We start from the raw sequence: 17,331 nt of genomic DNA, 5'->3' as shown, positions 1-17,331 counted from the left end.
TCTGGGGGGAAGTTGTGAACGGCTAGAACGATTTGAGAGAGAGTCTGGACGGCTAGGAAGAAAGAGACCAAAGAGAGGGTGACGGCTGAACAAACCAGAGGAGAGGAAGAGCTTCAGGCGAAGGAAAAGAAAGGGAGAGCCCGAGCTCCAAATTTGCAGCTTCGAATCTCTACAGTGGAAGCAATCTTTTCATCCACTCTGTGTTCCTGTCTCCACCAGAAGTTAAAGGTAATCTCTTGCATCCTTAGTTGCTCATATGTCATCAGAGTTGACACACAAACGCAGAAAAATTTTGCTGCTGGTATGATGAACATGTCTTGAAACTCAGCGATGAACATGTATCAGTTTCCTGGGTTGCTGTTTTTTCGTGTTTGTACATTATTGATGCTGGGTTTGGTGTTAAATGGAATAAGCTACAGGCTGTCTTTAGTTTGTTTGAAGCCTGGGTTGCATAATCTTCTCATTTGATAATGGAATCCGAAACTGGTGAAAATTTTTCTGAATGAACCTGATTTGCGGCTTAGACTTGTGCTTGAAATGGTGATCTGGGTATATATGTGAATTGGGATGATAAATCAATGAGTTTTATTAGAATCTTGTACGAAATATTGGCGTGGGATGAGCTGCAAAGTTTGCAGCCGAAATCTGAATCTCCTGGCCCCCTTGTGTCTTGTTTTCTTATGTCCGCATGCTTGATTGTTGTGTGTAATGATGGTCTTATGAATGTTGGGTTTCAAAGCAGTGCTCAAAGTCTTTGCAAAACTGTCTGTGGTGGCTAACAAGCTGCCAAGTTGTAGAACCCAGAAACCAGCAAAATAAGAAAGCAAAGCTTCTACCATGCTGCATTCCTTTTGTGTTTCTCGTTTTATTGGCTTGGCTCCTATCGGTTGGGATAGATGAGGGTAGGCATCCATGCTTAAGCTATGTTAAGATTTATGGTTGAAGATGTGTGTGAGTTTGATTGATGAATGTTGAGTTTTGTACAATGTTTTCGACATTTCATCCATGCGAGTATGAAGCTGCAAAAATTGCAGCAGAGCAAAGGCTGCTGCACCTACTTTGCTGTCTTCCTTTTTCCGTGACCATTCACTAGGCTTCAGCCTTTTCTAATTTGTTAGTTACGTCTAGTGTGGAAAGGGGGCAGGGGAAGATGGTGTTGAGTTTGCATGTTTGAGTCTCAAAAACACTTGAACCGTGTCCGATGCTTGCTGGAAAATGAACATCAGCTTGCCAAAAGTATTATTTGGATGCATGCTGTAGTCTTGTTCTATCTTCCTTTTTTGTCCTTTTTGGCTCCAAGATCTAGTACTTTCTGTTTAGTTAACAAATCAATCAGTTTTTTTGTTTGGTTTGATTGCATGAATGCATCTAAGTTGGACAAAGAAATTACACGAGAATGGTTGTGGAAGGAAAGAAATTTTCTGAAGTTGCGATATTGTTGTTGCAGAAGCTTACTTCGTAACCCTTGCATGCATGTTGCATGAAAATCTCTCCTTGTGCTTATGATAAGTGATGAGAATCTGAGTTTGGGTCATGGTTTGAGAGGCTTTAAGTGAATCTGCCATGCGAAAGGCTGAAGTATCCATTGGAAACAAAGTTGCAGCAGATTTTCTTGTTGTAGAAAGTTTCTCCGTGCCTTTTTGCATGAAGTTTCTTTTTCAATCTTTGCATGATATCTTTCTATGATTTTGTTTGTTTGGATGTCCAGTTCATATTTTTTTGTGTGTTGTTTACTTTAAGCTTTGGGTCAAAGTATGAAATCAAATCTGAATTAGTGATTGAAAGTGGAATGAAGGGGCAGCGGCTGGTTTGCTTCGTTTCAGAATTTTTTTTACGTTAGCTTGCATGGAGTTTGCATGAGATAACTTTCTAAAAATTACACTTTAGCCCCCCAAGTCTTCTCTTGTTTCACTATGGCCCAAGCAATTGAAAAATCCATCAAATTGACCCCTCAAACTTTCTTTTTCCTTTCTATTGGATCCTCATTTGATGAATATGGACTGTTTAGTTGTTTAAGAGCTTTTGATGATTCAATTTAGTATTCATGTGATTATTTTGTGCTGCCTTGACCTTTTCTTTTATTTTGGAGAATAAATAAGTGATTTCACTCCATTAGGGCACCAACTCAAGGGAGGTACACTCTATCCCTTATTTTTACTTTATTTGACTCTATGTGTACTTATGTGATTTATGTGTTTAATTGCATGCCTTTTGAATGTTTTCATTTTATTTATTTATTTATTCGCTTTAGTCGTCTTAATTTCGTATATTTATTTTAGTTCATTTGGATCATTTGAAAGGCACTTGAATGCCAAATTTGTAATAGTTAGGTATTTATTTTAATTATTTTATTTCATTTCCCTCCTTTAGATTGTAGTAGGCCCCCCCTAAAAATATAATAGTTAGGGCGTTAATTGCCTTATGTGTTTTGTATGCTTAGGTGCTATGTGTTTCATCGCTTTCTTAGGTTTTGGCATCTAGATATGCATGCTTATGTGTTATGTGAATTACGTGCTCATATGTTTATTTGCTTTAATTATGCACATTACTTATATATGTGTATGATAGATGCAAATGCACGTAACCGTGGCTAGTCCAATGCTAGTCATAGTTGTCCCCTCGAGCTCTTACAAGTCCAATGCTTGTGAGAGAGCGTAGATGTGGGCTAGTCCAACGCTAGACCCTTAGGAGCCCCTTCGCGCGATAGATCATGGTTGTGTGATAAAATCACCTCATCTCATGCATATTTTACTTTCTAGGGTCTTTTATCATTTTGTATGATATACCCCTTATACATATAGCCCTTATCCCTAATTTCCCTATATATATCCCCCCTATGTATGATACATAACATTAGAATTGCATTTCATTCCAGAAATAGGATTAGGGTAGTGCATTTGCTTGATTAGATTAGGGAAAACCCCTTGGATATGGGATATGGACGAGTTTGGCTTTTCTAACCTTAGCACGCTCGTATTCCCTCTATTAAAAGGGAAAATTGAGTCACGAACATTAGTCCCCCGCACCCGACATGGTGCATTCCTTTAAGACACGTATATTTCTATAATTATTTTATCCTTTTCTTTTTCTTAGAGTCTCATATTTTTGCATTATTCGTGACTTCTCCAAAGGATCATTATTGGGCATCACAATTAATGTGATTGGCACCATTCAAGCTTTGAAAAGAAATTTTGCCCCCCGATGTCCCCCTAAGTCTAGGGTTTGCATTCATATAGTACATCCAAATGTGATAAATTTTTAGGATAAAACAAGAAAATCTTTGACTAAATCACGCAACTAGCCCTGGCTAGGTCGAAGGGGTGCCTTGGATTTTTATCTTTGCCTTCCCCTTCGTCAAATGTGACTCCCGAACCTTTTTCGTTGGTTTACGTAGATTTGGAGTCGTTTAAAAAGGGTTTTTCCATTTTTTATTTAAAATTTCATTTTTAGGTGACTTGGTACACCTTAACTCTATACCAAGTGGCGACTCCATTTTTCATTCAAATAAAACCCTTTTTAAACTATATTTTGGGTCAAATCGTCGCATTTTCAAGTCCCATTTAGACCCATATTTTTCTTCATTTTCTTTGTAAATCAAAACTTATTTTTCAAATCAACAATTCACCTTTTAAACCATTTATTTATTTTTCTTAAAAATGGGGCGCAACAGGTCGGGGTATTTATTTTTAATTGTACCCTCATTTAATCCTCGATAATCAATACACAAACTCAAACTTCCATCCTTTTTCTTAACAAATAGAATAGGTGCGCCCCATGGCGAATCACTTTCTCTAACAAAACCTCTCTCCAATAGATCCTGTAATTGTATTTTCAATTCTTTTAGTTCTGCGGGAGCCATTCGGTACGGAGTCTTAGAAATCGGGGCCATTCCCAGTACTAGTTCAATCTTAAACTCCACTTCTCTCTCCGAAGGTAATGTTTTTAATTCTTCGGGAAACACATCTGAAAATTCCCTTACCACTGGTACACCCTCCAACTTTACTTGGTCACTGGGAGCATTAATTAGGAAAGCTAGGAAACCTTACGCTCCTTTATACAACATTTTTCTTGCCCGAACTCCCGAAATCATGGCAGATGATGCTAACCTACCTTTCACATCCAATTTCAGGGTTGCTTCCCCAGGAATCCAAAATTCTACCACTTTTGCTCTACAATCAGGCTTAGCATGATAATGAGCTAGGAAATCCATTCCTATGATAACATCATACCCTTTTATGTCCAAACTGACTAGATCTACTAGCATCTTACGTTCTCCAACCCAGAATTCGCAGTTCTTATAGGCCAGGCTAGTGATTATACTCCTATTACCCATAGGTGTCCTAACTTCAAGATCGAAGGGTAATTTAACAGGTTGTACATTAATTCCGGACATAAAAATTGGATTCACAAATGAGTGAGTTGCGCCAGGATCAATTAGTACTCTAGCTAATCGATGAAAGATTGGAAGAGTACCTTCCACGACCTCTGAGGAATCAGGTACAGGTTGATCGTCTATAGCGTACACCCTGGCTGGAACTTTGGTCCTATTTCCTCCAAAAGTGGCTTGCCTAGCACTCGGAGTACCACCTTCTTGTATTTTTGGACAACCGGATATCTGGTGCTCACTGCTTCCGCACTTCAAGCACTTTCCTTGTTTCCTCCAGCATCTGTCCTCAGTATGGCCAGCCCTCCTGCAATACCCACAAGTTCCCTGAGGGGTGGTCGCACGATCTCCTTGCGGGGTGTTCCTAGTTTGACTCCTTCCACTTGGTCCTCCTCTAGATCCGATATCTCTTCCCCCTGCACCTCTTGCCCCAGTTCCTCTCGCTAGAGTGCCTCGTGGTGCTCCAGGACTATTTACTCCACCCGTTCCTCGACCCACTTTAGCCGGTGGAGCATTTACATAAGTCGGCTCCCAACTGCTGCTAGGGCCAAATCTTTTCTTGGCCTGGAAGGATTTTACTTGAACTCTAGCAACTTCAACCCTCTGAGCTCTCTCAACGGCATCAGCAAACGTGTCTATCCGAACAGCAGCTAATCCCTCCTGGATTTCCACGTTTAGTCCCTGCACAAACCTCCTTACACGTCTTTGTTCCGTGGCTACCAATTCAGGAGCAAAACGGGACAATTTCGTGAATTGGATCTCATATTCGGCGACACTCACTGCCCCCTGCCTACACTTGATAAAATCATCCTCTCTTTTCTCTTGGATGAGAGGGGGTAAAAACTTGGCGTTGAACTCCCGAGTGAAGTTCGTCCAGGTCCTAGGAATATGGTTCCTATCCCAATTGACCTTAATTAGGTTCCACCAGGAACGAGCAGCTCCCTCAAACTGGAATGCTGCAAAAGTTACTTGTCTCTCCTCCGTATAATTTAAAGCTGCAAAAATGTCAGAGATCCTCTCCCACCAACCTTCGGCTATCTCAGGTTCTGGGCCTCCATAGAACTTAGGAGGTCCAAACTTCAAGAATCTCTCTAATGCCCGATCCTCAGTATCGATGGGGCCTCCTTGATGATGCACTGGCCCCGGGGCTTGGTGCTCAGTCATGCGCTCTAGAACATCAGTTATTCTATTGATTGCGGTGGCCACTGGGTCTCCGGCCACGTTTCCCTGACCATGGTCTTGATTGACCTCAGGTTCCCTATCACCACCACCCTCGGGGTGTTGTCTAGTTGATCTCCCACGTTCTCTACCTCTAACTCGTCGATCCATAGCCTAGTTATGCCTATCGATATGAATGAAGTCATTAAGCAAAGATATTGTTATTTACTTACTTATTACTATTATTATTATTATATATATTTTTTCTTTTGTAAGTAAAATCAACACGAATATTAAGGAAAAGAAACTAAAACACTTGACACATATATTCACATACCAAGGTTCATACACATAACAGGTTAGGGTGCCTTCCGAAAGTATGGCACACAAGTTTAACAAATATGTACAAACAATCCCTTAAACCAAAAATAGGGACATAGTGCCGCAAAAGTAGGCCATCTAGCTTGACAAAATGCTATGACCTATCTAGTGTCACCCTAACTAACCCTGGATACGCTGATACAAACAGATCAAACCTAGTCTAACCCTCAGCAGGGCTGCCAGGAGCAACGTCCTCCTCAGGGTCCTCCTCCGGGTCCTCCTCAACACCCACCTGAGCAGTGCCCTGAATGATACCCATGACCTCGTCTATCATCATAGTGGCGTTAGCCCTAATACCCGCACTCCTATCTCGTACCTTCTCAGCTACTCGAGTCAATCGAGACCTCTGTCTCCCTAACTCCTCACGAGCGGCCTCTGACCTAGCCCTCTCGGCTGCTAACCTCTGCTCGAGCTCAGCTATGCGGTCAAGCTGAGTATCAACCATGATGCTCAACTCCTCGACGTCCTGGGTCAAAGTATGATTAGCGTCCCTCAACTGGCGACACTCGTCGTCTAAGGACAGCACTAACTCATTAGGGTAGGCATATGTGACCCTACACTGGTATCGGGGGTACCTATCAGCGGGTGTATAACGTATTCGAGGTCCTCCGTCTCGTGGCCTATAGGAGATGGACCTAAGAGGCTCTACATGTCCATTAGCCACTCCGTTACCATTAGCATGTCCGTTTCCGTTTTCCATTCCTGCAAAATAACCAAAATCCAAAGGTTAATACTTAAATAGCTAACTTGCTCAAGTACTACTTAGAATGCGTCTAATTATCTCGCTTCTTAACTCTAAAAAGGTTCAGGGTTCCTAGCATATCTAATATATCTTCCAAATAATTTTTCTAACCTAGGCTCTGATACCACCTGTGGCGGCCCCACTTCTCCCTAAGGCGAACCAGAGGGTTGGCGGGTCGCCTGCCTAGCTCTCGCCAGGACTCACGCAAGCAAACCGACTAATTTTCCACGTATAACTTAAACCAAAACACCATACGTCTTCCGAACAAGCCAAACCTTTACAACCAGAATACTAAGAACACATTAACTTCAGAGATAACATGGCCATTGGACATCTGAACGTTCACTCTTAAACACATCTCCAACCAGCTCAACACATAACTACAAAAATATATTATAAACCACACGGTGAATTCGTAAAGTTCAAATAAATTTATACAAGCCAAAACTTAGGGTTTGCGCTTTTTCAGCTTCAAGTGGCAACCCAAAACGAAAGATATACAGACGATTCGAAACAACATTTACAAAAGCTCAAAGCAGAATTCAAATCTCTCGAATGCCAAAACCTGTTAAGGAAAGCAAATATCGTGTGGTGAGCTAAAGCTCAGTGGTGCCCCAAAACATGCAATCATATAACACAAATAGTAAATCATAACTTCAAGCTTAAATTCAGCAAGTAGAAAAGCGTATAACAGCACAGGGTAGGATACAGGGCTCTCAGGAGCCATTTTCCACAAGCTTGATCAAAATTAATCGTAGTTGACCCTCCATCAACTCTCACTATCTAAGGTCCATGTAGATTCATTATTTTTCCTTAACACGCTCCAACCAACTTACTCCTACCGGGCCCGTTCTTCTCACGAGAGAGTTTGGTATTACTCGAGTATACCTTTTTGTAAACTAGTCGAGGGATTCACCCAACGACGTCACATTATAAACTAGTCGAGGGATTCACCCAACGACGTCACAATTATAAACTAGTTGAGAGATTCACCCAACGACGTCACAATACATTTTTTACCAAGTCAGGATAAGAGGCCCTCCCACCCTAAGGTGTGGTACACTCCCCTGCCTGGTAGATTAGTTGACGAGTCCACGCTCCAGTCAACAATTACAAGATATTTGAGAAAACATTTCAAGCAAGTCACCACTCGAAAGGTTAGTGCGATAAAGTACACACTGCCACTTCGATGGTTCAGGAAAACCACTTTCCAATTATCACATAACAAGTCAAGAAAGCACTTTAACACTTTAGTCATAGAACAAGCACGGACACTCACCAAAGGTGCAGCTCAAAAGTCAAGCTGGGAATCGAAGTCCACGTCTTCGCTAAACCCTAGAAAACCAAGTTTTAAAACTATAAGTTTTACTATACAACCTCTTAGTTTATATATATAAAAGATTATTTGGTATATAACTAGTTCATTTCCTCAAAATAAATCAATACATCTCTTAGAATTAAGGCTAGCAAAGGAATAAAATATTTCGTATGGTTTCTTTAAAGGTATTTCCCTTCTAGAGGGCCAAACTAGAACCAAATTTATTCAAACAAGTTTTCTTGCCGAACAAGTTTTCTAAGCCTTTTTAAAAAAAAAATTATTAAAATCTCATGTTTGTAACAATTTTCCTCAAAAACAACTAGCCAGGGATAACTTTACAAAAACTTAAAGTTTGAAAGTTAATGCAATTATTTTCTAGAAGTAGTAAAACTAGTTTAAGCAAAGAAAAGAATTAACTAGTTAGCGAGGTTTTAAAAGTTCCAACACTCGAGTTTGAGCATTAACGTACTATACTCAATTGCTAAAGCTCGAAACTAGGACAAAATATTTCAATAAGGCTTGATCAAAAATACTCGAATTCAAAGGACCAAAACGACTTCACGACTCCAAATTACTCATACATATATTCCAAGTCACCAATGTAGTAAAATCACAATCCAAACATCAATTTCACTAGGGCTTCATCAATCATTAGCCCTAGGTCTCAACAGAATCAATTCTAATCGAAATTAAACAAAGGAAGTCCAAGATATCAAACGATTCCAAACCACAATTCATGGCCTTCCAAGTACATTTCGGCCAAACCGTTTAAACAATTCCACCACGAATTAAACTCTTGCAAAAATTGCTCAAATGGCCAAGAGCTTCATTAATCATTAGCTCTTGACAACAAACAATCACTTCCAACCACAATTCATTCAGAATTTCAATCCAAAACAAAAAGAAAGCCACGGCCAACTTAACTCCCAAAATTCTAAAAATTCAGATTTTTTTCCCCTTGTTTTGACAACCAAGAAAAATTCCAGCAATGACAATTCAAAACGTCCATTAAACCTCCATCTTTTACTTACTTGAAACACTAGAAACATAGCTCATAATCTGTCCAACCAAAACCAAAATAAATAACACACCATATAATTTCCAGCAATGTAACCAATTAACTTATAGAGCCTTGTCCATAATTTTCTCCATTTTTTTTTTAACTTGACATGCAAAAGGTGATTAACAAGCTACAAACTAATCTTAAATATCTAGTATAAGCATCTTAGCTAAAATTCAAAGGAAAACTAGCCAAGTGCTCAAGCCCCTTCTCTCGGCCATTTTTTTTTCCAGTTTTCACACATCAGTCAGCCAAACACACATTTTCCTCCAAAACATCTTTAATTTATCTTCAAATCTTTCACGCATGTTCAGATCAAGATAATATATGATATGGATTATAGTTTGACATAGAGCTTCAAAACCAAAATTCATAAAGATAGCTGGAAACTTCACCATTTTCTTCATACGGACAACCTGGAAAAAAAATTCCAGCAAAATAACTCTAGGACTTCAGATTTTTTTTTTCTTATCACAGTTCATCAGCTACATGCATGACCAAATAAACAGCTATCTATCAGTTTTAATCCAAAACCAAGGTCGGACAACATCAAAATCACTAACCAACCAGAAATTCATCCAAGTCGGCTCTCGGTTGGCTTGCATGCAAGCAGATTTTGTTTCCTTCAATTTTCTTGCTTAATCAAAGCTAATTAACCTCATGCAAAGCTTAATCATCCAGATTTTAGTTAGCTAAACACATATTTAAACTCAGATTACCACAAATTAATCAAACAAAAGCTGAAATTTCAAGCTCACACTCTCGGACAGTTCCGATTTCTTCAAAATCAGATTTCCTAAGTCCTAATTCTTCATCCAACCGCACAACTCTCACATGCATGCTTATAATCAACATCATCTACCTCTAATCAACTAGTCTAGGTCCAGAAATTACCTCAACTGGAAGCTCAACTCACGCAACTAGCAGCTGAAATATTTCTCTTCTCTCGGCAGTCCAACATGCAGCCCGCTAGCTCTCCCTCTCCCTTGCTCAAGCTTGCGACTAGAATGGAGGAAGTTTGGCACTCAATCTCCTCACCAGCTCACGGATGGAAGGAATTCAGCACAGCAGGTCTCTTTTTTTTTTTAGCTTGCGAACAGGAAGAAAGGAAAATGAAGGACTCGGCTCCCTCTCTCTCTCACTCCACTCTCGGCTCACGGCAGGAGGAAGGAATAGAATTGGAGTGTTGTTGTGGTGGAATGCAGTTGATATAGTGGAGTATGATAGTGGGGTGTGAGCCGGCATTATGGTTGGTGGAATGGTGGAGTAGATAAAAGGAAATGGGACCGGCTAGAATGGAAATGCTAAGTGTAAAGAATGAGACCGGCATGCTAGAAATGTTTGTATTTGGAGCTTGTTCTAGGAGGTTCCATGGCTGCATGGTTAATTTGAAATGGAGGAGGGCTAATTTGGTCTTTTAACATCTTGTTCGACCATCCACTTAGATTCCTCATTCGTAACTTAACTCCAAGATTTTACCTCAAATGAAATTCGATAGCCTACTAGCACACTAGTCTCGAAAAATTAAATTATCGAGATTCAACGTCCTAAATATAATTATAAGGTTTTTGACCTAAGTCATTTCTGTGAGAGCCCGTAATTTGTTTTTAAGTACTAGGTTTTATTTTTTTCTTTTAATTGCACGTTTTTCCACATTTTATTTATTTGAAAAATTGGGAAAATAATTTTTATGAGTAAATATAGTTTTTGGATGATTTTTCTAGTATCGGATAGTTTTTGAGAAATTAAGAGCATATACCGGACGTGGGACCCACTAGTGCGAAAAGTTCGGAAAAATTCGGCCAACTAGGTTAAGTGTTGGATACTGGAATTAATTTACCGGGTGTTAAGAGATAAGTAGAGGATGCTAAGTGGATTGGTATGAGGGAGACAAAAGTTAGGCAAGCATTAAATGAGGTGACAAGTGTCACCATTTGATTGGAGTGACTTGTAAGACTACTATTCCTTTTCTTACCATTGACCAAATAAATCACAAAATTAACCAAAAATTCTCATTTTCTTCTCTTCAAGTGGCCGGCTCTCTCTCTCTCCAAAAGAAAGAAAGAAACTCTTCAAGGTTTGCTTCCATTTAGCTCAAATCCATCCAACCAACCATTGAAACTTGCAATTTCTCCATAAAACCTCTTCAATTAGTGTTAGTGAGTTGATTTGTGGAGTTATTTGGAAAGCTAAGAGGACCTATTGCTCTCTCTCTCTTGTTTCTAAGGTGAGTTGTGAAGAACCACCCTCCTCCCTTAATTGATGCTTAAATCATGATTAGTGGTAGTATGAGATGCAAGTTTATGGATTATTTCTTGATTTGTGGTTGAAGTGATGAAGTTTTATTATTTTTGGGGATTTTTCTGTTTTAATATGAAAATGATTGTGTGGCTATCCATGATGATTGGAAATGGTATATAATGACTCTAGGAGGTGGAAAAAGTGGTTAATTGCAAACAATTGCTGAATTGGAAGAAATTTTGGAAAGTTAGGGTTTGGTTAGGGAACATTTTGCCCGAATTTATAGCTCCTAGTTAGAGGCCGAATTGGCCTTAGCTTAAAACATTAAAGTTGTAGGGAATGACATTTTAGAGGTACCTACAAAATTTCATGTCAATCGGAGTAGCGTAGAATGAGAAAATCCGAAATTACCCTTGCTGTTCTGGTTTTACCCGAATGTAAGAATTGCGCCTGTAATTGGTTGTTTTGGCTGAATTGCTTCGGAATTGGTTGTTGAGGTCTTCTTATGAAATGTGGCCCTATTTCTTAGCTTTCATCTGGTTTTAGAATTTCTGGATTTGGACTTGGATAGCCTGATTTATGATGTTTGCACTAGAACGCGTTCTGTGAATCTATTTTTCCGATTCTGGTGTAGTTTCTTGCATTTTTGACCTAGTTACACTCGAAACTGGGTTAAGTGACCTTCTGAAATATTGTAGCCCTATCTTTTAGATTCGAAATGGTGGGTCTTTCACCTTCATCCGATAATCGTAGTACCTTTGGTGCCATTACCGCAAAATGAGGTCAAAAACTATTTTTTTCAGGGTTAAAGCTAAATCATTTCCGGATTTTTCTGGTTTCCTATAATGCTTATGTATGCTTATGGAACCCTATTTCGGTAGTATTTGACATTGGTTTATGACTTGTATTTGAGTCTTATTGTGTTTATTGGAATCTAGTCATTTTCCTAGCTAAATTGCGTACTTGAATGACTTTAAGCCTAGTGAACGGCTTTTGGAAATGAGATTGTCGCGCCCCACTTTTCGAATCGAAAGTGAATGTGTGTGATGTGTGAGTGTGAACGTGTGCAACATAAAAAGTAAAAGGCCATGGGACTTTGGAAAGCGACGATTTGGCCAAATGAAATTTAAAAAGGGTTTTTTAAATATGAAAACGGAGTCGCCACTTGGTATAGATTTGGGGTGTACCAAGTCACCCAAAAAGTGTTTTTTAAAGACAAAGTAGTAAAACCCTTTTTAAAACGACTCCTAGTCCACGTAAGCCAAAGAAAAAGGTTCGGGGGTCACGTTTGACAAAGGGGAAGGCAAGGATAGAATCCAAGGCACCCCTTTGACCTAGCCAAGGCTAGTGGCGCGACTTAAACCAATTTTCCCTAGTTTTCTACCCAATGTATGTTCGCACGTTGGATATGACTATGTGAATGCAGAACGGAAAGAAAAATGCAATCCTAAATTCTACGATGTCTCTTGTGAGGCTTTTGGTCCCAAACCACATGAATTGTGGCGGCCAACAAAGGAACACCTCATAGAGGTCGATTAATGCAAATGAGACTCAAGTGTGCAAGTGTGAAAGTGTATGAAAGATGCAAGAAATGTAAGTGCAAGTGTGCAAAATTGTATAAAGGTGCTTGTGTGAAATTGTAAAAAAAAAATCCAAGTGTTTGTGTGCAGATGTATGAAATGGTGCTCGTGTGAAATTGTGTGAAAAATCCAAGTGTTTGTGTGCAAGGGAAGGGATATGAAGGTGCATGTGTGAAAGTAGGAGGAGAAAATAAAAGTGTAATGAGGGTATAGAATGATAGAGTGAATCTAGAATGCATGAGGCTAGGGAATGCAAGCAAGGCGGGTACGGGGGTTGACTCCTAACTTTCGACTTTGATTTTCCCTTTGATTAGAAGGCAAAACTAGCGTGCTAAGGCTATCGAGTAGCCACACTCGCTTGTTTCCCTTATCAGAAGGGGACACTCAAGCAAAATGAACCCTATAGCTAGCATGGGATGCAAAAATCTAAAGTGAGAGGGAAGGGACTAGAGGAGCATGCTAAATGATAAAAACTAAGAAAAAATGCATGAAAATGTAGTGAGCAAGCAAATGATGTGCTAACGAGGGGAAATCCCTAAGGGTCTAGCGTTGGACTAGCCCATTCTATGAACTCCGACTAGCGTTGGACTAGCGGAAACGTACATTCATCCATTCCATTCATTCATGGCTATGAAAGCAAGTAGACATGCCAAAACACTCGTAAACACGTAACACGTAACACTTAGCATGCTCGACTAAATGCAAGAGCCTAATAAAGCAATTAAACATGTAGCAACAAAACAAGCAACCAAGGGGAAGGGGAAGTGGACCAGATGCTCTCCGAGCACTATCTATTACAAGCCAAGAGGTGTACACATACCCCATAAAAGCATAAAGGGGAAGGGGAAATGGACCAGATGCTCTCCGAGCACTATCTATTACAAGCCAAGAGGTGTACACATACCCCATAAAACTTAAATGAAAGTAAAAGTAAGTAAATGCATGCAAGGAGGTAAGGAAAGCGAAGTAGACAGGCATATTCACATAACACGTAGGAGCACGTAAGGTCAAATGTAGTGCAAATGAGGGATAGAGTGTACCTCCCTTGAATTGACGCCCCAACAAAGTGAAATTATTCAACTACCCTCCAAAATAATAAAAAGGTCAAGGCACCACTTTATTTAAGAAAAAATAAAAGAAATGGGCAAAACAAAGCTCACTTAGCCATAAAGTCCCTAAAGTCATAACTTAAGTGCAATTTAAGCAAAGCAAGGTGGCTAATTGGAATCGAACAAACAATGAAATTGCAAAAGTTAAAACTACCAAGGACCAAGTTGAAGACATTATTCAATTAGTTGGGTCAAAGTAGCATTAGTTAGAAGCCAATGGGTCAAAATGCAATTTTAGAAAATTATTTCATGCAATCTTCATGCAAAGAACGTAGCTTATATTCTGCAACAAGGTTTCAGCCATTTCTAAAGCCTTTTGCACTATTCTAGCCGTAGCTTGCTTTTCAATTCATTGTCTTAAATGAAACAAAAATGTAATCTTCATCCGAACACAGCCCAACATCCCAATCCAACATCAAACCGCAATTTCTAGCAAGAAAACAAAGCTAAACATTTGAATATACAAACAGCAAGAGAAATTCTGCATTTTCGGCATATGATTTCAGCAATGAGACTTGCTGCATTTCCTTTCAACCTCTGATTTCTAATCCCAGCTTTGATTAGATATTTTCAACCCAACATCACCACTTTAGATTAAGCAAGCAAAAAACTACACAGCCCCCACGATTCAAACAAGCAAAATCTTAGAAAAAGCAACATCATGCGAAATTCTGGACAGCATGCTTGAAAAACAAAAGTTTCTGCAATTAAAAAAAAAAAAAAACAAAGCTTGCGGCCCTTTGCCAAGCTCAACGCAATTTTCCAGGTTCACAACTTCAAACTAGGCAGTATACTACATCATTAACATCATCCTAGCAAGCAGAAATCTTAGCAACATCCCACGCAAAAAAAAAAATCCAGGCAATTATGCAAGCATTTGATGAACTAAACTAATGCAACCTTTCTAGTTTTACCCTCCAAAACCAGATTTCATAGCCAAGCATATGCACTTTTGGACCATAAAATCCTTATGTTTAAGCACAATAAATTGAACAAAAACTGTGTAAGTATCGAAGAACAACATTCTGTAATTTGGAAGCAGAAAAATTCATGTCAAACTTCGAACCAAAACCAGCAGACCCATCACTCGAAACCTTTAACAAGCTGAACATTTTGATGAACGCAAACCAGTTGCAAAACCAAACCATTAAAAAACAAACGAGGAACCCAACGAATAGCACAGAAACAACAACCAGATTTCTGGATTTTATCTTTAAGAAATTATCCTAACAAAAGGATCGGCAAATTAAGCTAACATGGAGGAACCAGAAATGAATGGAAACGGAAAGCGTAGACAGCAACAATAAACAGAAAGAAAAATCAAAATGACGATTCAACAAAGAACAAAAAGGAAAGGGACTAAGACACCAATCTAGGAGAGTACCTGCCCAAACGTTTTTGGATCAAAATCTGGACAGGAAACGTCATGAAAGAGCGGCCGAAGCTGTCCCGTTACGGCTCCGAAACCGCACCAGCAAAATTAAGCAGCGATCTTTGGGGGCGAATTCAAAGGATCATTCGATGTTTTCTGCCAACAAATTCTGAACGAAACCTCCTCCCCTTACTTCCTAGTTAGTGCAGAAACTGAGAGTTACTTAAAAGAACCAGAGATCAAAGAGAAATCTGATCCGGAACATGGCTCATAGCCGGCCTTTGGTCAGAAAAATTGCAGCTTTATCACTTCTGTTCCAATTTTGTTCGTAGCCTTCTTCTCCTCCGTCCATTGCTCATTTCCTCCTTGCTTATCACGGTTCCTTCCCCAAGCTCTTCCTCTCTCTGCTTTCCTTCTTCCTTCTTCCAGAACCCACGCCGTCAATCTCTTTCTTTCTACATCTATTTGCTTCAGCCGCCACCTTGCCCTTTCTTTTCTTTTTCCTCTCAAAGCTCCTCCTCTCCGTTTTTCTGGTTTCTTTCCTTAGCCCACCGAAGCCTCAGCTCTCCCCTCGCTCTCCCCTCTGTCCAGTTTTTTCACGTTTTTTCTTTCCGCTCCCGTTAGCTGCAAAACTCTCCCCACGATGAAGCTCTCTCTGTTGGTTCTCTCCCTAAAGCCCGCAGCCTTTCTTTCTTTTTCCTTTGCTGTTTTTCTTTTCCCTAACCGAGCTCCCCTTTGCGGCTGTCTTGCGGCTTTCCTTTTATATCTAGGAACCACAACCCTAAACCTTCAGCCAGCTCTTCTATATTTACAACCCAAGGGGCTGCCCGAAGTCCTCCCTTGCAAGCTGCAAAAACGCAGCTTGCAAGTCGCGTTTCTCTTTTTTTTTTTTTTTTTTTTTTTAACTTTCAACTTAATAAATACAGAAATGATAAAATATAAATAATAATAATAATAACAAATTGCCAAAAACCAGGTAATAATAATAATAATAATAATGAAAATAATTTAAAAACTAAACAACTAAAAACAACAAAAATGGCCATTTTTCCATCTTTTTTGTTTCATTTTTCATATTTTTCATTTTTCCTTTCAAGAAAGCATTGAATTTAAATTACAAACGACTAAATCATATTTTTTTGAATGCTTTTCTTTTCTCTTTTTTTTTCTTTTTCAACAAATTCTATGATAAAACTTAAAAATAAAAATAAAACTGGAAACTAAAAACTAAAAATGAACACGACAAATAAAAAACTAAAAATGAAATTGCACCAAAAATTTGGTGTCTACAGAGATTATTCTGTATGAGATGTTGGGACTGATTTGAGGAAATAATGAAGCCATTAATGGCAGGAAAATAGGTAAACACAAGGGATTTGCTGCCGAAATTTTACTTGAAGGCTAGTTTTGGTCCAAGTGCTTTTTGCCGCAAAATTTTATAACCCTTTTAGTTGAGTTTTGCGTTTGGTTTATGAAACCCTAGATATTTCCGACCATCAGTCCAAATGCCCCGTTTCGCTTTAAAGTCATTTTTATGCGTTTTACTCATCATTTATTGGGTTTCTTCGATTTCACCTAATTGGTTGTGCTATATTCTTTCTCGTTCAATCTTAGGTTTTCTCGGTGATTAAGGATTCTATCCAGAAGGATATTTTGCACATTATTTTGCATAGTTAGGTGAGTGTTCCTTATTTGTTAAATGCTTCTTGACTTCATAACTTGTATTATTGACTGCTAACGTGTTAAGTGCTTTTAATGATTTCCAAAACGAGCTTTCTAGGCGAGGGTGTACTTTATCGCACTCGACCTAAATAACTGTACAATTTTCAAGGATTTACTAATTGAAATGCTAGTTGCGCATGAATGTAAGCCTTTTGGCTGAACTGGCCACTGCCCCTTGTTACCGATCGACTCGAGCCAGAAGCGGACTCGGTCGGGCGATATGGTGACCTGGGTGAACGTTTTGGTATACTCGAGTATTACCTT

General features: G+C 39.3%; 1 protein-coding gene across 1 annotated transcript; it reads right to left on the bottom strand.

Annotated features, from left to right (window-relative positions):
• Positions 1–717: 717 nt before the first annotated feature.
• On the bottom strand, positions 718–5,713 carry LOC140005533 (uncharacterized). Its single transcript, XM_072046541.1, has 2 exons — positions 4,160–5,713; positions 718–783 (listed from the first exon to the last, which is right to left on the bottom strand). Exons 1-2 carry the CDS (start codon positions 5,711–5,713, stop codon positions 718–720), a joined length of 1,620 nt encoding a protein of 539 aa, XP_071902642.1.
• Positions 5,714–17,331: the final 11,618 nt, after the last annotated feature.

Source organism: Coffea arabica, chromosome 4e, assembly GCF_036785885.1.
Source record: "Coffea arabica cultivar ET-39 chromosome 4e, Coffea Arabica ET-39 HiFi, whole genome shotgun sequence".
Classification (NCBI taxonomy): Eukaryota; Viridiplantae; Streptophyta; class Magnoliopsida; order Gentianales; family Rubiaceae; genus Coffea; species Coffea arabica.
The sequence above is the reverse complement of the archived record's forward strand: the minus strand, read 5'-3'. Positions and strand labels throughout refer to the sequence as shown.